Raw genomic sequence first — 25,113 nt, 5'->3', positions numbered from 1 at the left:
AAAGACAAAGATTCGACTCCCACCTAGGTTATGTTTGACTATTTTCAAAATTGTGTACATTAGTTTGAATACTAACCGATACTCTCGTGAGAAAACTTACACATTTGATGTGTAACCATGATCGATCCAATATGGATTAGGTTCTCCTGCAAAGGTTGCGGAGATCAGATGGGAGTCACTTCGTAACTCCATGGTCAAAGGCATACCCTGGGCTCCTGTCCAGAGTGGTGAGGATGCAACCGTGACTAAAGCCAGGAGGAAGAAGACTGATGGTGACAATTTCTTGATATAGCTTTTTCTCATTATTTTGCATTAAAAGCCAACAATCTACTGAAACAGCAAAATATATTAATAATAATCTATTCTGTCCTATGGCTTTGTTTTATGTTTTTCATATTATTTTTATAAATGCGTTTATTTTCTCTCCACAATTTCAACATTTATACAGTTAAACTAATATAATACAATAATGTAGTCTTTAAGAAGAGATCCATAGTCCATGATCAAAGTTTGGTCAGGTCAGAGTCAGGTTCAGACCTGTCCTACAGGTGACTAGATTTTAGTTAGCCATTCCTTAGAAAGGTGTCAAGGTAAGCTTAACATTCTAAATCAAATTAATTTATTGACACATCTATTGTGCCAGACTATTATTGCAGTGTCATAACTGCATAAATCAAATGTAAACAATTTAAAATCAATATGTAAATACTCTGACAAACTTTCAAGTTACAAAGGTCAAGGGAAAGTAGCGTGTTACTGACACGCAGAGCTCATACCAGACTGATGAATGCGATAAGATAAATGATATACGTCTGATATCGGCTTAATATTTGGATATTGCTATAAAGCTGATTGATTAGGTCGGCTATTTGGTGAAATTTAATACCTAAGTTATGCTTAGATTAACTTCATAAAACAACATATTTTTACTATGCACACATATTTTTAAGATGAAATTTGCTACGTTATTATAACAGTCTTGAAAAGACTGATAGCAAACGTTCAGCTGTTTGCTTTCATGAAGGAGTTGAAATTTGAATTATGATAGGTTGCTAGCGTATCACCTAAACTTAAAATTTCAAACTTGTAAGCCTATCCCTTAGTGCGTTTTACAACATCCATAGGAAAAAACGTGTGTGATGAGGATGTTAGAAAAATCACTTTCATATTTTTCCAACAGAACAAATTGACAGGAAAAATATTTACTTTTTAGTTTGCACACTTTCAGAAATCAGCCTGTGGAATTTATGTGTGTATTCATACGTGCGTCTTGATTATGAAACTCAAAAATCTCATATATCATAATAATATTTCCGATACTCCTCAACTATTTTGAAAATATTGGTGTCGCAGAGCGTAAGGTATCGGTAGGTCCCAACACTAGCGCCGTAATTGGGATTTACGTTAACCGCTTTGTTTTGACCACAGACATCGATATAGCTAGACCCCGCTTATTATCAAAATAGGTTGGTGAAACATGGAACTTCCGTACCAACTTCTGTCTGGAGCTCCACCTGCATTTTTGTCATTGATTGCAGATCCCAAGGGTAAAACAGTACATATTTCCGAGATAAAAAGTATTCTTCGTTATTCTCAGTACTTTTCTATGTAAGTACAAAACTTCATAAAGTTTAGACGAGATAAAGCGTGATGAACGAAGTAACAAACGAACGCACATTTCCATTTACAACATTAGTTAGTATGAAAAATAATATAGTTTTGTCACATTAATTTCACCGCAAAAAGGAAAATCTTGACACGCTCGGTCTTCATAAATTTTTGAGGTGAATTTGCGGTATCTATCGAAGACTATGTCTTAGTTCCGTCGCGTCTCTAATGTGGATTTATTGGTGGCATCTACCGTTTGCTATCGGGATCACGTTGATCCTATCTTACTAATATGGATCACTAGCTTTGCCCTGCGGCTTGCCATGTGTGAACTTTATCTGTATACTATTACTGGTGTGTAATTGGAGAGAGAATTGTCGAAGTTGGAAAGAAGTCTTCAAAACATAAATGTCGGGGAAAATCTGGACGTACGCAAAAATAAGAGGAAGATGTGTCTAATACTCAAAGGAAAGTAACCTTGATCTCTTTATACCCCAATAGATAGTATATGTGATAAATACACCAAAGATGGTAAGAATGTATCTCTTCGTATACACAAGGGAAACAGAAATCAGTATCATCGTTACAGTAAGACAAACAATCTCACAGAACCAAAATGCCTGATATGAGCAAGGGTCTATTATGTCACACATATCAAACAGCTAAACTGTTTATCCAAAAATTTTTGACGATCATTATACAGATGACTTTTACTTGATGTTGATAATTTAATTAATTCATGAGCAGAAATCCAAGTAAGATCAAATAATTATATCGGAGGTCCCATACTGTGGAGTTGCTTGTGGTATCGGGCGGTCGAGTCTTGTGTCTTGTGTCAAGTCGGTGCCTTGGTTCCGGGAAGACGCTGTAACATTATACTTTAGTCCGGGAGGCAGGCCGTCAGACCGCCTGCAATGAGAACATAATTATACCTACCTCCTCATTTATATACCTTCACTAGCTTTTGCCTGCGGCTTCGCCCGCGCAACTACGAAGTTACATACAAAGTTGCAACCCCTATTTCACCCACTTAGGAATGCAATTTTCAAAATTTAATTAATGAATTATTATTTTAATCTAACCTTAAATTTTTATCTTAAATTTCAAAAGTTTCATACAAACTTGCAACCCCTATTTCATCCCCTTAGGAATAGAATTTCCAAAAATCCTTTCTTAGTGGATTCCTCCTAATTAAAATCTACCTTCCTGCCAAATTTCACCTTTATTGGCTCAGTAGATTTCGAGATTTCGTGATTCCTAAGTGAGTGTTTTTCGCTTTTATATATATAGATAGATTACAAACAAAATATCATTTTTTCACTTAAAAAGAGTAACTATGCTATGGATTAATTTATTAAGTAGTAATAAACAATTAATCTGGAAACCCAGGCCTTGACCTTATTAATTTAGCATAAAACCTTTAAATACTTAACAGTGAAATCACCATCCAAGTCCGTTGCATGGTTCAAAATAACAAAAGCTTGCAAACAAAAAAACAGTTAATTTTGTTGTACTTAAAGGTATAAATATCTTATTTATGTGGGTTTGTAAGTGATAATAAAAATAAGCACCTTAACTTCGGGGAAAAGATGTCTTAATATTATGATTACCTTATACATACATACATACATATGATCACGTCTATATCCCTTGCGGGGTAGACAGACCCAACAGTCTTGTAAAGACTGATAGGCCACGTTCAGCTATTTGGCTTAATGATAGAGTTGAGATTCAAATAGTGACAGGTTGCTAGCCCATCGCCCAAAACAGAATCCCAAGTTTGTAAGCCTATCCCTTAGTCGCCTTTTACAACATCCATGGGAGAGTGATGGAGTGGTCCTATTCTTTTTTCTATTTGGTGCACGGGAACCACACGGCACCAAATTACCTTATCAATTGTATAATAAATATAACTGTAAAATATCACAGAAAACGTAAAATTTTACGCCATCAGTACAAAACATTCCTTCCCGGCTCTGATAGGCCCGGATGTTTACACAGAATGATTACAAATGAGACTGACGATGGCACAAACCACGTGTTTCCTCACTTACACACCTTTATTACAACTATACACACACACAGTCATCCTTTCACACAAAACACACATACACAAACAGTAGGATGTTTGTCCTATTTAATGACCTGCCCACATCCGACCCAAGTAACGATTCGTTTCCTGAATCACTCAAAATTCCTTACAATTTTGAGTCGTGTGTTTTAAAGTGATAAGACTTATGACTCACTACACACCTTTTAAAAGTAACTCATATTTTTCATACTCACACAGATACAGTTTTGTTTTTTAATAATATTTTTTTTAATCATCGAGATTATGAAAATAAAATACAATTTTTTTTCGTTACTAGTATTGATGGTGTAAATTATAGATGGTTAAGCGGCGATAATAAACGTGTCTTTGTGATCTCATTATTTTAAGCGAAGGAACACAGAATTACTGAAAGTATACAAAACTTTAAATGGCATGATTTTATGTCTGTATCAAAAACTCCTATTGATATCTTTCTAACGTTTAGCTGTAATAAAAACCTTATTTATTTGAAGACCATAATGTTGGGTATGTTTTCCTAAATAATTCTAAGATAGTATCATATGGTCAATAAGCAAAGTCTTCACAGCATTGGTAAAAACAGAGTAGTCTTGACAACATGATCCTGCCTAATCTGCGTTCTTTATTGATTCCGTCCCCTAACAAGCGCCTCCCGGGACGGATCAAATTGTTTATAGATCGCTTGATTGAGTGGGTGTAATCACTATCTGCGAGCTCTTGATCCCTTGTTATAAATTGTTCAGTCAAACAAAAACGAAGGCAGACTTCTCTTATATAATTAAGTTGAAAATCAGACAGCTGACACATCCGAAAGCTCACTATTAGGTAGTTGAATTTATCCAAAAATAAATCAGTTTAATTTCTGGGTAATTTATAAATAGGGTTTGATATTAGATCCCATCTAAGTATAGAAGATTCTCGATGTCAAAGTTGACTAAAAGAACTGCATAGTGACTATTCAATTGGTTTTGTCAGAATGAAACCCTAACTTTTTTATCATTCATAAAACTTTGTGGAGAAGCCAATTTCAGTAATAAATACAAAAAAAAATGAGATTTGATATCACCTGAATTCTTTTTTCTTAAAAGTTAAGACCACCCTTAGCTAATCGCTGTCTCATTATATAGTTCATTGATTCTAAGAGCCCACTCGCGCCTCACAAATTGCCTGGCCGGCCCAAATTGTTTGCGTTATTGTCGATAGCTTGATTGAGAGGTCCGGGTAATCGCAGCCTGTAGTCGCTAAGCACCGGGAAATTGATGGTTCAAGTGTGAACAAATTGATATTTTTTCTACAGGTAATGGTGAGAGTTTTATTAGATAACGTTATAACAATTTTGATCAAATCAATGATATAACGCTTTAATGAATTACGGACGTAAATTTAATTGTTTACCAAATTTGTGATTTTTTATCAAAATTGATTTATATAATAGGTATGTATACACTATTGTTTTTTTTTATTAATTACTCAAACTGTGATTCTCGTCAGTCGGAGGGAAAGGTAGGAGTGGGACGACCTATACGAACGCATCTTGATCAAATTAAGGAAGTATGCAGAGATCGTGGCAAATGGAAAGAGGTAGTCTCTGCCTACCCCTCCGGGAAAGAGGCGTGATTTTATGTATGTATCTAGGTATGTGATTCTCGTGTTTAATGTGTAGATAAATTAGTTTCATTTATCACTGTTTCATTTATTTCAGTTCAAAGAAAACGTGCGTTGCCAATGTCGTCCTTCTATAAAATATTAGTGTAATTTCTGTACCTACGAGCAAGCTTGATATCATTGATAAACATGGCTACAAGAAATATAAAATACTCATACGTGAAAATACACGTTTCACAAGGCAAATCTTCATGAATGAGTAATGGCCCCCCTAGACACATTAATTTTACAAATTGGCTCAATTAGCGTAATCAAACATCAAACTGCTTCATATCTAGTCTCGCTACAGAAAAAATACAAAAGTACAGAACACAAACATTCGCCGTTTTTTAGATTGCTCTTCACAATTAAGATATTATGTTTTAAGACAACCATGACACAGCAGATACAGTTTTGCAATATTTTTCTTACATATTTTTTTCTAATTTTACGAGTCCGCGGCTGATCTGGTAATTTCAATTTTGGTGAGTTGTTAACTAATTCTACATAGTATTTAGATTTAATTTAACTCATACCGTACACTTCAAATCGGCAATAACTTTCGGATCATGTATTTTATCATTGGTCACATAAACTCAAATCATATGGTTCTCTGAGCAGTGTCTGTGTCTATCTGGTGAACTTTACAAATAAGCGTTATTTCTGTGTCTTCGTTGTTTTATCTCTCCACCATTTGGTCCCATCCCAGCGGATGTAAAACAGTAATAAAGTTATTTTTACCGTTCCTTTGATCTACGATATATCGATATCTTCGATATAATGTTCCCGTCCCTGTTCCTGGAAATTGGTAAGGAGTACCAGAAAAATTACGAGCTTACGTGAAGCAAAAAAGTATGTTTGGATCGTGGTGCTCTCCCTTAGTCTTGTCCCTCTGGAAAAGAGGTGTGACTTTATGTATTTTTGCTGCTTTCCCGGCAACTATCAAGTAATATGAATAATAAGGCAACATTGAGATTCCTATAACTGCAACATTGTTGTAGGCATGAGTGCCACAACACCGCCCCAGGGCGTCTTATCTGATGGGTTGACTGGAAATTGGTGAGAAACCAGAGAATGTAAGCATCATAATTTAAATGCACAGTTATAATCGAGGAACATAGGTACTGTTTCTGACAGCCTTCGCGAAGTTATTGTACTTAGGGTTTAATTTATTGAATAAATCATTCGGCTCAGTCATGTTATGTAAACAAGGAAATAATTCAAATTTAAGTGATATTATTAATGGAAGTATGGAATAAAAAAGAACGTTTTGTTTCATGAATCAAAAAAAGAAAGAAATTTTTATGATTATTTTTGTAGAAGCAAAATAGCAATAAGGCGTGAGTATCCATAACTCAAATCATACGTAAATTAATTTTTACAGACTACTTAAATCTATTAAAAACTTTGCCCCTAAATCTAATACATACTTACAGATTTTTTTAAATCATCTGAAATTAATGCTGATATAATTATTAACAAATACTAGAATGAAAAGCTTCACATCGAAATATTAGTTCTATGAACAAGATTTACATAACATAGATAAAAAGATCACAGATAATATAGATAAAAAGAAATGACTTCGAAACAGATAACACAAACATTTTCCAAAATGAATCGAATATTTTTTATTTAATACGAGAAACGAATGATCACACACCACATCACCAAAATCACATTCCTTGCCCCGGCGGACTTTAAAACAATTTATTCAAACACGAACCCATCGATGGTATCACAATTTATTGAACCCGCCTCGTGTTCTCGAATCCGCGTTATTGGCGATTATTCGCGGTAATTACCGGCGAATCGATACATGTTGTATCGATAGTTATATCGATACTCGATGGCTTGGTAATTAGCTCTAACGAGGCAGTAACGAGATATCAACATACAAGCTTCTTTAGTTGATTATTGGTAAGAAATGGGCAATTCTTTTTATAATCTTTGTCCGCGCTAATATAGTTTACATATTCCACGTAAAAAGTCTGTTATATCTTTTTTACAATGACTCTTTGAGTTTGCTGTATCTATATCAGGTGTAAATGAAAAAAAGTACAAACTAAGACACAGCGTAGACGAATATTAAACGCTTTATAAAAATTCTGTAAGAGTAAGTACTTGTAGATACCGCTTCTTTTGAGCCAGTAACTTTTTATTGGAACATTTATACTAGAAATATCAATATCACTGATGATAAACGAGTGTGAAATCCTCACTATCAAAGCAACTCACGTCTTAATGACAATATAATGAGATATTCACTAACACGATGCAGATGAAGCGGGAACGCGATTGTAAATAATGGGTTACATCTTGGACACGTGACTGGAATCACATTGTTACTAATATCGAAAATAATATTACTGATTTTGAGGTTAACGAGTGCTTAAGCTGTATGTTAAAATCTTGTTTATGCCAAATATGTGTTCCTATTATAAATTATTAGAGACTTTTTCTGAAAAGGTTTGTATTTTCGTGTAATTTGCAAATGGTTTATAATCAAACTCAATTAATAATTTGAAAAACAACAATGCGTAAGTTGACTCAACCACGCGTTACTATAGCCCAAGATTTAGAATGTAATGTTTTTAGTAGAGAAGAATTCTAATGTAAACATTAAGTAGCCATTTGTCCAAATAACGATTAACGATTTATTAAATACATTTTAAGAGTCTAAGTATCTTTTAATTCACGAGTGATTTAATTGGTTCAATAGTTTTTAAGTTTATCAACATGCACGTGACACGAGACTACAAATGCTAAATTCTAAATCAATGAAGCCAATTTGAATGGATATTTTTATGAATGAAGCTAAGCGTACAAAAGATAGTAGACTTTGAAGTAAAAATGTGAATGAAAATATACAAAAGGCAACTAATACAAAGAACAATAAATTGTCATTTGTAAAGAAAACAATACATGGCCCATGCGAGAGAACTGTTATCTGTACAAAAGGCTGCTCACTGTTACATTAGAATATCTTCACTAGTAAAAACATGAAAATAGAGAAAGAAATAGGAGTACTCCATCTCTTTTTTAATGGATTCCATCAGAATGTTGACAATTTAATTCTATATGCTAAATTCCTATATGCGATTTAACATGATGTAAACTTTAGATTTTTTTTAGTGCCGGTAACCACGCGGCACATCTATACTAATTTTATAAAGCGAAGAGTTTGTTTGTTTATTTGTTTGAATGCGCTAATCTCAGGAACTACTGGTTCGAATTGAAAATTCTTTTTGCGTTGAATAGACCATTTATCGAGGAAGGCTTTAGGCTATATAACAATAAGGCTATACAAATAAGAATATTTATAAATAGAAGCTAAAAAAGCTATTTCAAACTTCTAATTTAAAAGTTAAACACAATAACCGTTTCCCAAAGTGAAATGAGAGGTTTCCAATGTCTCGGCGAGGCAATGGCTGTAGAAACCGCTCCCGCACGCATTGTGATTGTAATGGGCGTCGCGAAGTTCACGAGGAGAGGACGGTGCGAGGTGTCGGGTTTCAGCTCGCTTGGCGGGAGATCATTGTTATGGGATTCTTTATATATGTTTATTGCTATTGAATCGTAGTTATATTGCAGACGTTAAAAAATATACCTAATGAAATTTATAAGATCATAAGAAATATGTACATTAATTTATTTTATATTGCCAATGTAGGAATATAAAAAATATATTTTTTATTATTTAGATTTCGTATAAATTAATCATTATAATGTATTCTCTCGTCCACATTTCTATTCTTAGTTAAGATGATTGTGAAATTGACATTATTGTAATAAATGCTGCAGTGCAGTTTGTTACCGCTTTGAAAGCGGCAGTATACTAAGTTATAAGTAATTTATTTGACGTCAACCAATTTTGTGAAAACAAAAGATATGACAATTATTCAGTGATAATAAAATGTACCTTAATAATGAATAAAAAAAATTAATTTGAAATAATCACTATCTGGCACTAAGAAGTTCCTAGTCATGAATCCATTCGTGAGTCAACCAGGTAGCTACCTGGAATTGAGTAATGAGTGTATCCATTTAACTGGGTAATCCATCATACATCAATCAGCGTAATGATAAGGTAGAATCCACATCATTACGATATTTTTTGTCTTATCAGCTTATTAATACGAGTAGCTTATTTTAAGTTGCAAAGAAATTACTTTGGCCATTTGTTTTACAAATATTTCAACTTTCTATTTGCTGTTTATAAAAACGACCAAGAAAAAAAATTACGTGAGTAGTAAGTCATAAACTAAACTGTTTTTATAAATCGTCAGTTAAACTAATCATAAAATCACTAACAATACAATAGCGGGTTGATATTTACAAAGCAAACGTAAGTGTGCAACTTAATAGATTCACTGTAAACTTCTTTGTCGGACACAATAGGTTCTGGAACAAAAGGAAGCGAATGCAAAAACTCGAAGGGGAGTGATTAAAAGATCAGGTAGACTCTACTTTGGCGACCACACGCCGCCTCTGTCAAACCAACTAAAAACCGCGATCAATGACTTCAATCAAGTCACAGATGAGCCACTTACACCGGCTTTGATACCTGTCGCAAAACTGCAAAAACTAGTATTTCCATATATGTATAATTTATGGCAACGAAAGATTATTAACCGGACAATAAAACAGGAATTTCTCTCGGCATAACTCAGGTCATTTATACAAAGCAAGCACTGCGTACCGGCGGGATCCCACGATTAGTTGGACAATACGGCCGTACGAGCCCGGGTCACTCACACCTCACTGCACTCGATGTAACACTGCCACATGAGATAATCGATCACTATAGGTCGCGCGGTGGTTAAAGAACGCTCGGAAAAAATAGTGGGGGCAAACGGCGCATGTGTACATTCGCGCTCAAAAATGCTAAGGGAAATGTTTTTTTTTTATTTATTTAATACTAGCTGTTGTCCCGCAACTTCGCCCGCGTGATTTTCCAAAAAAAAGTAGCCTATGTTTTAACTCGGTTATTTAACTATGTATATCCATATCTTATAATATACTTATAATGTTAGTATGGATTTTGTGCCTTATAAATACTTATAATCCCTACTTATATTATAAATGCGAAAATGTGTATGTGTGTATGCATGTTCAGTTTTCACACTTAACCTGACCTGGCTGAACCAATTTTGATGAAATTTGACATAGTTATATTCAACCGTGGACGGACATAGGGTAGGGGCGACTTGTACTGTTTGAGAATTGATATATTATTTTAAGTTGTCGCGTACAAATACGATAAAACAATTTGTGCGCAACAGTACCCAAGAGACACGGGACGCGCGAACTCAACGCGGGAAGTAAAGAGTGACTAATCCACCAATACGTGTCGCCGTCGGCGCACACCCGCCCCCCCTCTCTCCTCGTCCCACCTAATAGACCTAAAAATTGATCACTGCGCATGCCCCTTCTACTTTTGCCGAGCGTTCTTAAACCACCGCGCGACCTATATAACCCCGTCACTCATGACACGCGACTTCCCGAAAATGCGGAGGAGACACGCAGAGGCGTGCGCGCCGAACGAAAGCTCAACGTCGACTGAGCAGCAACCGGGCCGGGCAAAGAACACCGTCACATAGCTGCAGAACCCGTTCGGGAGACTAGGCAAAGCCTTCGTGGTAAGTGGCGCGAGTACAATGGGAAATGCGAGCGCCCGCGCACCTGTGTCGCACATCGCTTTTTACTGCGTGCGGCGAACTTTTTGCACGGTTGACGACCTCTGGAGTTAACGATAATTTAATGAGCCCCTACTGTCAGAGACGATTCAATTTATGTTCTGTGCTAATAGCAATCGGCAGGTTTGTTTCAATTGAAATTAACATAATGGCCGGTAATTCATCAGTGTATTTTTAACTCGGCGACATGTGAATGGAGCTGCCGCGACAGGGGCTGAGTTATGGTTAGCAAAAGGAATTAAAGAGCAAATCATGGTTGACGTTTGAAAGTATCTAGTTGTGTATTATGAAGGCGGTCGCTTGGTTTGGAATGCGCAGCCGCGGGCGCGGGGCCGCAAGGTCGGTCGTGTCGTGGTGGAATGCGCGCGCGCACGCCAGACTTCAAATCCCGGCAGAATAAACATTGACCGAAGACATTATGGATTGAATACAATTTTGTTATATCAACTTCTCTATTAGTTCACAATGATACCAGGATATAACAGCCATGTTTAAGTTATAATTTTTTGTTTTATAACTATATATAACTGATCACGCGACATATTATCAGTATAATATAATTTATCAAAACCAAATGAAGGTATTATTCCATGAAATTTGATAATGGTTTGAAACTAAAGGCCATATAAAACTATCCAAATTATTTCAGTAGAATCTGTGAGTGGTTCTGAGACGGCAATATGTCTGTCGTTAAGATTTGAAGAGGTTTTCTAAGCAATAAAAATACTTAAAATATTTCCCTCCTTTAAACTCTAAATGTGTTGCTTATACAACAAAAGAAAAAGTTGACAAATATTCACACTTTTAACACATCATTTATTTAAGATCCATGTTATGTGACAGTAAGCGCATTAGCGACAGATCATTCGTTATTTTGAGATGTAAACGGTCACGCAACATAATGCGTATCACATCTGTCACCTTCTTTAGGATTTATATCTTCAATCGATGAACCCTACATACATACATACATATGGTCACGTCTATATCCCTTGCGGGGTAGACAGAGCCAACAGTCTTGAAAAGACTGAATGGCCACGTTCAGCTATTTGGCTTAATGATAGAATTGAGATTCAAATAGTGACAGGTTGCTAGCCCATCGCCTAAAAAAGAATCCCAAGTTTGTAAGTCTTTCCCTTAGTCACCTTTTACGACATCCATGGGAAAGAGATGGAGTGGTCCTATTCTTTTTTGTATTGGTGCCGGGAGCCACACGGAACGATGAACCCTTAGTAGGTACAACTTATTGAATAAATACTTACAAATTCATTTACATTTAGAAAGAATATACCGTTTTCCACTGACATGCAACCCGGTCAAAACGTCAGGAAAAACGGTATGTTCATTTTAATTCCCGTTTGCATACATTAATAACTTATTGAATTTTTGTGGAGGAACTTTGTGACTAAAATTGTTCTCACAAATTTTAAATACTAGCGACCCGCTTCGGCCTCGCACGGATAGCATTAATCGATATGATCATTCATCAGAAAACCCTGTTTCCCAAATTTTAAACAAGAACCTAAGCCTTCTTTTGCACATCTCTCCGAATAAAGCGCATACATACAGACAGAAAAATAGGGGGTTTTAATAAAATGAAGTGAACTATGTGTCCTCTAAATGTAGGTTTATTAAAAGTGCAGTACTTTCAAATAAAAATGGTATAACTCATGTCATGAGCTTCCCTTCTTTGGATAGTTCCAAGAATCTGCTCTCACCAGCCATATTTAGCTTATTAATTTAATATGCTTTAATTTCTTTTAATTTGAAGAAGATGATAATGAAGATGAAACTACCCAGCATCTAGCAATTTCCTTTGAACAGCGACCAAAACAAACTATACTTAACATTGCATATTTCCCAACAGTAGCCCCAACTAATCAATTAGAGATCGTATCGGTCCCATCTCGGCGTTTACGTCTACGGAACAGCGGCCGCAAACGTTCGAAATTCCCGCAAATTATAGTCTCAGGCGTGAAATATGGCGCGAAGGAACTGCATTAATAACAGTTTATTACGTGTTTGCATGCCGCTGATATATAGCGCAAAGGTTAATAAATAATACATATGTAGGATACAAAATGTGGGTTGAAGCTATAAGAAGTTTTATTAAAGCAAACTTACTGTAAACTATACATATTATAGTTACAAGTTATTATAGGGAAATATCGCGTGGTATATTTGGCGCCTTTAGTGTTTTGCCTCTAAAAGCTGCATCTTTTAAAAAAATATACTGAAGTTATTTTCTCCAAAATGTTTTACTTTTATTATGCTCATAGTTATAAGGATTTTATGACATATAATTAGTATAGGGTCGTATCTACTTACTACTACTTTACTTGGGGAATTTAATAATTTATTCGTTAGCCAAAAATTTACCCAATCAAAGATCATGGCTCCAAGGCGCAACATGGGCTCCATTCCATTCCAGAGTAATGATTTAACAGGGATTAGATAAATACCAGAAGGAAGAAGATAAATACTTACAACTGTGTCTCTGCAAATATAAATTTATTGTATATAATGATTTTATATTATTATATGTAATTCATTTGTTGTTGAATGAAGTTCATAATAACGAGGTAAGTCTCAAGCAGCGCTGTAGGCAGACGAGACAATCGGAACTAAGTGAATTCGACGCTAGACTAAGTTCAACTTAATAATCTAACTTCACCAACTACTAGGGTTGTCCACTTTCAAATTTTATTGAGAGTCACTTAAACTTTTTGGAAAACAATTAGTGAAATCATTAGGATTTTGTTTATTGCTTACGGAGTAATCACAGTTAACACTAATTGCATAATCATGAATCATGCAAATTAATTATTCTATTCTATTTTGTACGCCATATTTTATCTTTTGATCTTGTTTCAAACCAAGATAATATTAACTTACAATAGATAAGACGCCATTGTAAGCATTTAGGCGTTTATCGCGCTAGAACATCTAACAAAAGTATTTGGTACTTTTCTTAGAGTTCTTGGTTATTTTATAATTTTGTAGACACGCTTGCGCCTCACAGCAAAAGTATGCGAAGGGTTCGTCCTGCTACCTGAGTCCGATGAGACACCAGTGACCAGACGCGTATTGCTCAAAAAGTTCGTCGGCTTCCTTAAGAATAGACCGTGCCAACATAAGCGGTTCTTTTTATGTTTTTCGATTATGTAATTGACAGAAAATGGGGGTGTTCATGCAGTGCAAAATAATTTCATTCAGTATAACATCTTCAACTTGATTACATACAGCTCTTGGTTGATCAGCTCTAGCAATGTGCAAACACATTCAGGTCAAAATTCCTTTGCTTACCGTGGAAACGTATGAGCATCTTTTGCTTTTTGTTTGTTCAACTATTTAATAATGGATTATGAGCTTTTGCCATTTACTCAATAATTTAATATAATACTGAGAAAATCTAAGCACTTAAGTTAAAACTAAAAAATGTTTTTGCCAAGATATTTGTGTTACTCTTTTGTCAGCAACCCTGTCACTCCAATATTAGTTTCCTATTTACATCATAACAAACTTGCATATACTTCACTTACGTAGAAATCGTTTGTGTGCCTGAACAATTGGCAGTAAGGCGACACAGCCACTCGTATTGTGAAGAACGCTGTATGAGGTGTGGAGAGCCACACATATTGAAGACAGGTCAATAGCACTCTAGAGGGTATTACAGTGTGGAATTATATTACCTGCAATCTTGTTTTTGTGGTTATGCTGCTAACAGTTATTTTAATAAGAAAGCTTCATGATGTATGTCTTGTCATAATCACAATGGTTACAATAGGTCTTAATTATCTAGGTACGGTTTGGAGGCATACGTACTCTACCTCTCAAGGCGGCGGAATCATATATACCTATAAATATGTATATAGCGTATGAAAGATCTGGACTAGGCGTCTGTTCTGACTAGAATTATAAAATTCTGAGCCTCTTTTTAAATAACCTGATAGTAGGTTACAGGTAAGTTTGTCATACTATAGTTAGAATTGTAATATTAATTACACAAATATTTCTGTACTTAATGTGTCGAATAATTTAACTTTAACATTTGTCTGCAGCTTAAGTGATGAAAACTTAATTGTTGACTGTTTTAATTTTTTACCAACCAACGAGCTTACATGAAAAGATTAATAAATGTAGATAACACAGAAATCTCGTAAAGTAATTATTGCAGTACCTTCCAGGAAAGATGTGCGATACACACAGTATTTCAACTTAAGGTACTAACAACAAAAAATGTCCCCATAACAGTGTGAACTACGTTCCAAACATTCTGATCAGTTGGAGTCGGCGCGACCATATCGGGCCACTCCAATTTCCTTCGCTCAGTGCGATCCCACCGCTGCCACCGTCTATCGCATTTAAATTGCATCTTTCGCCGCATTACTTTCACAAAGTATTCCGGACGTAGCCGGCGACATAAAAGTGACTTCGGGGTTATTGTAAAGGATATTTCTTAGATTACGTGATCGGGAGTGAAATCGAGACAAAGAGATGTGTGCTTACAATATATTTAAAACAAATCAATTGGGTTTGATATAATAACACTTTTAATGTCAGGCAAAGACTGACCTATAGACATAAGTACAGTTACTTAAGTCAATATTAATGATAAAACATATCATGAATTATATTTTTGGAGGAGCGGCGCCCAAAATTTTAGAATGGAGAAATTCACCAAGTTCTCGCAATACATAATGAGTATGACTGATATGCATACCAATAATAGTTTAAATTATTGAGCATAGAATTTGGCATGAGTCATTAGTAAGCGGAATTCTTACAGAAAAATAAGGTAAAGACATTTGACACTGTCATCGTCACATACATTATAATAGTAGTAAAATTAAAAATAAATTACCTGTTCAGGCGTCTCAGTTTCAAACGCGTAGCAGTAGGTGTCAGGGGTGGGATGCGGCGCGCGCGCAACGAAAGCGAAGAGCGCGCGCGACGCCTCACACGTGGCGTACGAGATCCGCCGCAGCGCATGCGTCATGCGCACCCTCTGCGCAGAGATGGGTCAGCTTGGAATATAACGTTGCGTGTCAGAACCTAGTCAACTTGAAAATAGGTTTACATTGCGGGTATTTTTTTTCTATATCTTATCACTTTTTATTTATTCATAAGGATAAAAATAATCCATAAGGATAAATAGAATCCATAATGAATTGCAGACTTCTAGGACAGTGCCATAGGAACGTGGTCCCGGACTTTATTTACCTAATTTACCCTTAACTGGAGGTCAAGTATTTAAAAAAGAGTAAAAGTAGTAATATCATTTTTTTATTCGGTAGTCTATATCGTCAGTAAAAAATATATTTTTTTTTCTAAGAGATTTCATAAAGACGAAAAAAAAAGTAAAACTCTCAAAAATTAACAATAATAAAAAAAACAAGGCTCTATTACTATAGGTCATTTACCTGGTCCGTGGGGTCGCATACCCTGACCCCGGCGGGCGACACTACCACCAGCACTGGGGTCGGCTCAGCGGACTCCTGTTGACAACAAACAAAATGTCGTTCAACAAACTTCAAATAGTTTTTAAGGTTATTGGAATCGAAAGGCTGTAAAATAGCAGAATATTATAGGTGGAATATTTAAAAGCCATCGATGCGATAAGAAGAAGAAAGTTCTTTTTGATTCTTCTTTAAGGCGATGGGCTAGCAATCTGTCACTGTTGTTGAATCTTAATTCCGTCATTATGCTATCGTACAAAGCTGAACGTGGCCTTTTAGTCTTTTCAGGACTGTTGGTATCAGGGGTGTTACGAATATTAGCATCCGCATCCGCAAATGCGGAATATTCGCATTAATTCAGACATCTGCATCCGTATTCACATCTGCATCAATCAATGCGGAGTTACTCACATCAACGTCATCAACAAGTAACGACATGTAAAGAAAGTGGGCGGAGCTAGAGAGGCACGTGCTCGCGTTTGTTTTGGTAATTGCTTGCTTGCTAACTTCATTCGGTAACTGACGGTAACAAGATCCTACAGGTCTTGTTTGTTGTGTTTTTTCTTATTGTCAAAAAAATGACCCTGTCGTCACCGATTCCCCTATGTCGCCGGCAGAAAAAACAAAGAGAATGAGAATGGGAGATTCTCTGAATTCCGAACCAGGAACGTCCAGTACGGGTAAGAAGACTTGCTTAAAAAGCGATCTTGCTATGATGCTAGATTCATCGAGCGAAGATGAAGGTGAAGGAGAACCGGGCAACAGTAGCCCCGATGCTCTTCTCCGCAAAGAATTAGTTATGTATCGTAGCAAAAAAAGACTGGATTTAGATGAAAATCCACTTAATTGGTGGAAAGTTAACCATTGTGAATTTAAAATTCTCTCCAAATTAGCATGCAGATATTTATCACCTCCACCAGCCAGTGTTCCCAGCGAACAGCTATTTAGTGGAGCTGGGTTAATATATAATCCACTAAGAAACAGGTTGGAAGCTGAGAAGGCTGCAATATTGCTATTCATTAAATATAATTCACCAATTTTTAAGTTTAATTATTAAACAAAGATTTTTTTTATGAAACTTGAAGCTTAAAATTGTTTTGTGTCTTAAATAAAACTAAAAACTTCTGTAATTTTGTTCTAGAAATATTTTTAAATAAATTAAAAGTTAAGTATAAATTGATTTTCAGTTATTTATGCATTTAAAATTCAAATAATTATCTTTTTAAATTAAAATCCCAAAATCCGCATCCGCGGATGTGAACTTCCAATAATCCGCATCCGCATCTGCATCCGCGGATGTCTAAATTTTTGCATCCGTAACAACCCTAGTTGGTATCAGTCTCTCAATAGTTGTCGATTAAGACGTGATTATATCCGTACTTCCGTACTAATATTATAAATGCGAAAGTCTGTCTGTCTGTCTGTCTGTCTGTCTGTCTGTTCCGCTTTCACGCCTGAACCGCTGAACTGATTTTGATGAAGTTTGGTATGTATATAGTTTAAAATCCGCCATCAAACATAGGCTATTTTTTTTTTCAAAAAACGACCCCCAAAATTGTCAAATGGGGGGTGAAAGTTTGTATGAAAATCATCGTTCCGCTTTCACGCCTGACCCGCTGAACCGATTTTGATGAAATTTGGTATGTATATAGTTTAAGACCCGCGTTCAAACATAGGCTATTTTTTTTTCAAAAAACGACCCCCAAAATTGTCAAATGGGAGGGTGAAAGTTTGTATGAAAATCATCGTTCCGCTTTCACGCCTGAACCGCTGAACCGATTTTGATGAAGTTTGGTATGTATATAGTCTAAAACCCGCGTTCAAACATAGGCTACGTTTTTTTTCAAAATTCGACCCCCAAAGTTGTCAAATGGGGGGTGAAAGTTTGTATGAAAATCATCGTTCCGCTTTCACGCCTGAACCGCTGAACCGATTTTAATGAAATTTAGTATGTATATAATTTAAGACTCGCGTTCAAACATGGGCTACTTTTTTTTTCAAAAATCGACCCCCAAAATATTCAAATTGGGGGTTAAAAGTTTGTATGAAAATCATCGTTCCGCTTTCACGCCTGAACCGCTGAACCGATTTTGATGAAATTTGGTATGAATATAGTTTAAAACCCGCGTTCAAACATAGGCTACTTTTTTTTTCAAAAATCGACCCCCAAAATATTCAAATGGGGGGGTGAAAGTTTGTATGAAAATCATCGTTCCGCTTTCACGCCTGAACCGCTGAACCGATTTTGATGAAATTTGGAATGTATATAGTTTAAGAGCCGCGTTCAAACAAAGGCTATTTTTTTTTTTCAAAAATCTACCCCCAATGTAGTCAAATGGGGGGTAAAAGTTTGTATGAAAATCATCGTTCCGCTTTCACTCCTGACCCGCTGAACCGATTTTGATGAAATTTGGTATGTATATAGTTTAAGACCCGCGTTCAAAATAGGCTATTTTTTTTTCAAAAATCGACCCCCAAAGTAGTCGAATGGGGGGGGTGAAAGTTTGTATGAAAATCATCGTTCCGCTTACACGCCGGAACCGCTGAACCGATTTTGATGAAATTGGGTATGTATATAGTTTAAAACCCGCGTTCAAACATAGGCTACCTTTTTTTTCAAAAATCGACCCACAAAATAGTCAAATGGGGGGGTGAAAGTTTGTATGAAAATCATCGTTCCGCTTTCACGCCTGAACCGCTGAACTGATTTTGATGAAGTTTGGTATGTATATAGTTTAAAATCCGCCATCAAACATAGGTTACGTTTTTTTTCAAAATTCGACCCCCAAAGTTGTCAAATGGGGGGTGAAAGTTTGTATGAAAATCATCGTTCCGCTTTCACGCCTGAACCGCTGAACTGATTTTGATGAAGTTTGGTATGTATATAGTTTAAAATCCGCCATCAAACATAGGTTACGTCTTTTTCAAAATTCGACCCCCAAAGTTGTCAAATGGGGGGTGAAAGTTTGTATGAAAATCATCGTTCCGCTTTCACGCCTGAACCGCTGAACCGATTTTAATGAAATTTGGTATGTATATAATTTAAGACTCGCGTTCAAACATGGGCTACTTTTTTTTTCAAAAATCGACCCCCAAAATATTCAAATTGGGGGTTAAAAGTTTGTATGAAAATCATCGTTCCGATTTCACGCCTGAACCGCTGAACCGATTTTGATGAAATTTGGTATGAATATAGTTTAAAACCCGCGTTCAAACATAGGCTACTTTTTTTTCAAAAATCGACTCCCAAAATATTCAAATGGGGGGGTGAAAGTTTGTATGAAAATCATCGTTCCGCTTTCACGCCTGAACCGCTGAACTGATTTTGATGAAGTTTGGTATGTATATAGTTTAAAACCCGCGTTCAAACATAGGCTATTTTTTTTTTCAAAAAACGACCCCCAAAATAGTCAAATTGGGGGGTGAAAGTTTGTATGAAAATCATCTTGAATATGAAATTTTATGTCGTATCCTTATAATCTAAAATACATTTGCGCGGGCGAAGCCGCGGGCAAAAGCTAGTTAGTATATATGTATATTAGTATTATTAATAACCCTTTCAGGTAAACTTTGAATCCTGTAACTATTGGGTCTATATGCACTGTAAGGGCAAAGATATGAAATTTGTATGTGTATATATTATTTTAGAGACCCTTGCCATTATTGTGTAGTTTTACTAACAGAATACAATCAAATAAAACACCAGGAGAATGACCAACAGGTAGTCAACTCGTAAATCTTACCCTTCAGGCAGGGAGCGGGCATTGAGTGTATTGGACACGTGGCCCATTCAGAATATTGAAATACCATCTCAAACGCAACTAGTAATAAAAATGTAAAAGAAAGTATGTTTGTACCTTAGTTACTTTTTCACAGTTAAATTAATAATTTTCATGTTTTTTAGTAGTTCCCATGGAGTGGGAAACATATGCATTGACGTTTAATGCAGGTGAGGTGACGGGCGAAAGCTAGTACATATTAATTAAATTGTTATTTGTTGTAAGAGACACAACAGTGATGTTATCCGCTACACGAAAAAAATCGTAAATAGAGATTTTTGTTTTATTTAATACTTAAGCGAATAAGTAATTAAAATATTTAATATCCTTGTTAATAAGAATTAACAATAAATGAAAAATATATTTATAACTATCTCAGAAACATAAAACTGTAAATCTAACATTGTACACAAAATAAACTGACCATCATATAGGGAAAGATTTATATCATTCCCTGTTTATCAACCTGACAATTAGAGGAGGGGGTGAAGAGGGGGCGGCAGGGACACGTCCCTCATTACACATTTTAATTAAAAGCCCCCAGTTAGGCGTAACGACTGCCCGCCGAGTATCATTTACCTGGCGCGCAGGGGAGTGTATTTGGTCCAGCGTCTTATATTAACAAGAACCATAGGTTTGTATGGACTGGATTAGTTCAAGTTGTTGGTCAGGGGTTGTTTTACCATAGTACTAGACAATAAATATAAATAAATAAATATAAATATATATGGGACAAATTACACTGATTGAGTTAGCCTCGAAGTAAGTTCGAAACTTGTGTTACGAGATACTAACTCAACGATACTATATTTTATAATAAATACTTATATAGATAAACATCCAAGACCCAGGACAATCAGAAAAAGTTCTTTTCTCATCATGCCGTGACCGGGATTCGAACCCGGGACCTCCGGTGTCACAGACAAGCGTACTACCGCTGAGCCACAGAGGCCGTCATGTAGTATGTAGACAGTATGTATATTATTAAAAATGAGGTTATGCAATGTAATTCTTCCATTTTATTAAAAAAAATCAAAAGCATTTAAGACTACTGCATCAAAAAATAGCAATGCGACTTGGGTTCCTTTGGCATTTGATACTTTACCATTTTCATAGCATTAGGCGATATCCTTTTTAAAGTAAAACTTATCCATCAATACTATTAAAAATGAGCTATGATGAAGAGAAAATAAAAAGAAAACCTGAATCACCCAATACAGTATCATGGTCAAAAGCAAACCCCAGGCTTCTTTCCAGAGAGGTATATAAGACCAGAAAGAACTTCAAAAACCAAAAACTTCATAATGACGTCACATTTATTATAACGCGAACAAGGAGAACTATTCCGCAACTTTATGATTAAAACTGTTTCAAAGTAACATAAATCTTGCGCTCATTGTGGAGCAGCCTGTAAAAGGTTTAATGTGATGTAACACAAAGCCTTAACTGTAAACAAACCTTATTTTTTTAATAACAAATATTTAAGGAACAAACTTTAAATATTTGTTATTAAAAAAATAAGGTTTGTTTACAGTTAAGGCTTTGTATGCTTTCTACGCCGGCATTAACGTGATTTACGCCAAAACGATATTGTAAACCAAATGTTATTATTGTTAGTCACAGATTACACGTTTGATGCGATCGTAATCTACATTAAGAACGCAAGAAAATCACAACGACAAGTCAATTATCAATCTAATAAAAAAACCTTTTCCTTTATAAAGTCAGTTCAGTAAGGTTTTCACAATCCAAATAAAATCTGAGTTTAAACAATAATATGCCGAACCTTATAGTATGCCGAGCGTTACACACATATACCATCTTACACATAAAGCAGAAACATGGGCCCTAATCAATAGAAAATCCCTTTTGATATTACCTTCGCCCTTTGACATTACCTGGGCTCGAACTACCGTTAAACCCTTTGATAACCATCGCCTCACTTGGCCCTTTATCAATTTACCTGCACGTGCCTACTATGGCCTTTTACATGCGACAATAAACTTTATCTCCCTAGGAATAAGTATCCAGGAAATGATACGTCAAGGTCGCAAGGAGTATGAATATTTGCATACAAACTGTCAGTCCCACTCCGAGTGGAGGGTAAATGCCTTAACATTTCCTCTTTATGCAGCTCATGCACGCGTCTTAGCTCGTAAACTGAGTAATGGCTAAAGAGAGGGTGATATGGCTACATGAAAAAATACTTTGAAATAAGTATGTATATTTTATTCCATTCAAACTTAGTAGTGTGCTGAATTGCGAAAGTCTTTTTGATCTTTTTGATCCATATCTGTTGTACTGTCATGGTTTGTACGATTTCAAAGCTAAACCGTTAGATCAATAATGTTCAAGTCTTGCCCCGGTTCTTTTTTTTCTTCTTATTAATCTAATGAATAAATTAACATACATACATATGGTCACGTCTATATCCCTTGCGAGGTAGACAGAGCCAACAGTCTTGAAAAGACTGAATGGCCACGTTCAGCTATTTGGCTTAATGATAGAATTGAGATTCAAATAGTGACAGGTTGCTAGTCCATCGCCTAAAAAAGAATCCCAAGTTTGTAAGCCTATCCCTTAGTCGCCTTTTACGACATCCATGGGAAAGAGATGGAGTGGTCCTATTCTTTTTTGTATCGGTGCCCGGAACCACACGGCACTTATTTATGAATAAATTAATGTTAAAAAAAATTATAAACACAAATGAAGAGATAAATATTTAATGAAAATTTAATTATTTTGATTAATTGAAACCTAGTTGAATCCTTTAGGCTTATTTTCTCTTACAAATATCAAATTACTTCATCTATCCCAGAACTAGACAAATAAGGTATAAAACTTAAAGCATTTCAAATTTACGAGTCGTTTTCATTGTTAGGGAAGTCAGTGAAGTACATTATTAAGTTTCAAGGTTAATTAAATGAATTCTGCCAAAGCTCGAGACGATTGTACTGAGAGGGGGGGAGTGGAGGGGAGGAGGGGGTAACGGGGGAATGGAACATCAGTTGGAAACAGCCAGTGAGCTATCGTATAAGTTAGAACACATTCATATGTTATTGTAATGAGGAATGCGATGCAAAGATTTCTATAAACGTTTTATTTTGTCTTCGTTCTGTCTAGATATTTACACACATAAAATCTCGTCTACATCCCCTTCTGGTTAGACAGAGCCAACAGTCTCGAAAGACCGGTAGGCGATGTTCAGCTGTTGATTGACTTAATGATAGAATTGAGATTCAAGTATATTATGTACTAGATATTTCTATACTATTATTCAGCTCTTGTGCTGTTTTTAATATTTATATATTATTATGTTTCTCCTCTTGAATTTCACGGGTCTATACACCCCGGATTTTTGAGAGGCTTGGGGATATAAATCCAACACGTAGAGGACCTTTGGAGAAGTTAATGTTATGTTGTTCTCCTGCCAAAACCCGTTCCCGGGCATATCAATAGACGATATGTCCATGAACAGGTCTTGGCAGGAGGTGGAGCTATTACAAAATAAGGAAAAGGATGATGGGTTATGGACTTGACGTTTGGATGGATTTAAACTGGGCTATTGCTGGAGAAGTTCGGACACCGGATATATTATTATAAATTATTAATTTTATTATTTTTATTAGTAACTGCTTCCCGCAGCTCCGTCAGCAAAGTAACAACAGAAAGCGAATGCGACAAAAGAATGATAATGTTAAAAAAATTAAACTATATTTCCAACGACTCAATGTCATCTTAGATCTGACCTGTGTATAGTGCTGAAGAGTACATTCTTTTAAGAAATATTCATGAGAAAGAAATGTTGAAATAGTTATGAACGCGGATAAGGCGAAAGCACTATGCAGGAATAGTGGCAAGAGGAAATATGTACCGTGATTTTATGAAAGTAAGATTCTTGAAACACTATTCAGATTTGCTTTTCAAACATTGTTTTTATTCGTCCCATGCCGAAGGTCACACGTCCTTCGTAAATCAACAGCTGCCACGAATTGACGAGTGAAAAACTTCGAAAGAATATAAAAGGAGTTATGTCGCTCTTCTCGCATTAGTCCCGCTTGCGTCGTCACCTTTACAAAAAAGTTTGTAAGGACGTGCGTCTGTTACTCTTTCACGCAAAAACTGCTGAACGGATTCATGAAACGTTTGATATAGCTTAGGTATTGGAATGATATTAATCAAATCAAATATATTTATTTATACATTCACTTCACATAAAAAGTTAAAGTTTAAGTCGGATCAATTCGCGGGCTACAGCTGGTTTTGTTTTAATCTTATTAAATTTTTTACATACATACATAAATCGAGCCTCTTTCCCGGAGGGGTAGGCAGAGACCACATCTTCCCACTTGCCACGATCCCTGTACACTTCTTTCGCTTCATCCACATTCATAACTCTCTTCATGCAAGCTCGTCGGTTTCGGGTACTCTTGACCAGAACTTTTGCTAGTACGTCTTCGATTTTATTAATTTTTAACCTTTATTTAAATCCATATTTAGTTTACTTTCCATTGAAATACAAGTACCAGTTCAGTAAAACATAAGAGTCGTCGATGGGACGTGCCATTCTTGATGCAAGCGCGCGCGACCACTAATGGATTCTCATAGTAACGCGTGGAACAAGGCTACAGCGATAGCGAACTAAAAATGCCATAATAAAGTGTGATGCTTGGCTCAAATGAAAATGCACTTCTGCGCCATAGTTGTCGGAAGATTGATAGTAATCACAGTAAGGGGCAGCTAAGGGAATTAGTACTTTCACAATAGTGATCCAAACTTGACTAGATGGTTCTTTCAAAAGGTCACGGCAGTTTAAACGATGGTTGTGCCGTGAAAAACTAAATAACTCACGA

The 25,113-nt window shown here is 35.9% G+C and overlaps 1 protein-coding gene across 1 annotated transcript in view; it reads right to left on the bottom strand.

The window, feature by feature from the left end:
• The window catches only part of LOC106130252 (uncharacterized), a 167,671-nt gene that overhangs the window by 35,133 nt on the left and 107,425 nt on the right, over positions 1–25,113 (bottom strand). The window contains exons 4-5 of the mRNA XM_060945898.1: positions 16,446–16,520; positions 15,887–16,030 (exon numbers count right to left, since the gene is read on the bottom strand). Coding sequence (XP_060801881.1) covers positions 15,887–16,030; positions 16,446–16,520 — 219 coding nt within the window. The remainder of the gene's footprint in view (positions 1–15,886; positions 16,031–16,445; positions 16,521–25,113) is intronic.

Source organism: Amyelois transitella, chromosome 9, assembly GCF_032362555.1.
Source record: "Amyelois transitella isolate CPQ chromosome 9, ilAmyTran1.1, whole genome shotgun sequence".
Classification (NCBI taxonomy): domain Eukaryota; kingdom Metazoa; phylum Arthropoda; class Insecta; order Lepidoptera; family Pyralidae; genus Amyelois; species Amyelois transitella.
Note: the sequence above shows the minus strand (reverse complement) of the source record. Positions and strands in the feature narration are given on the sequence as shown.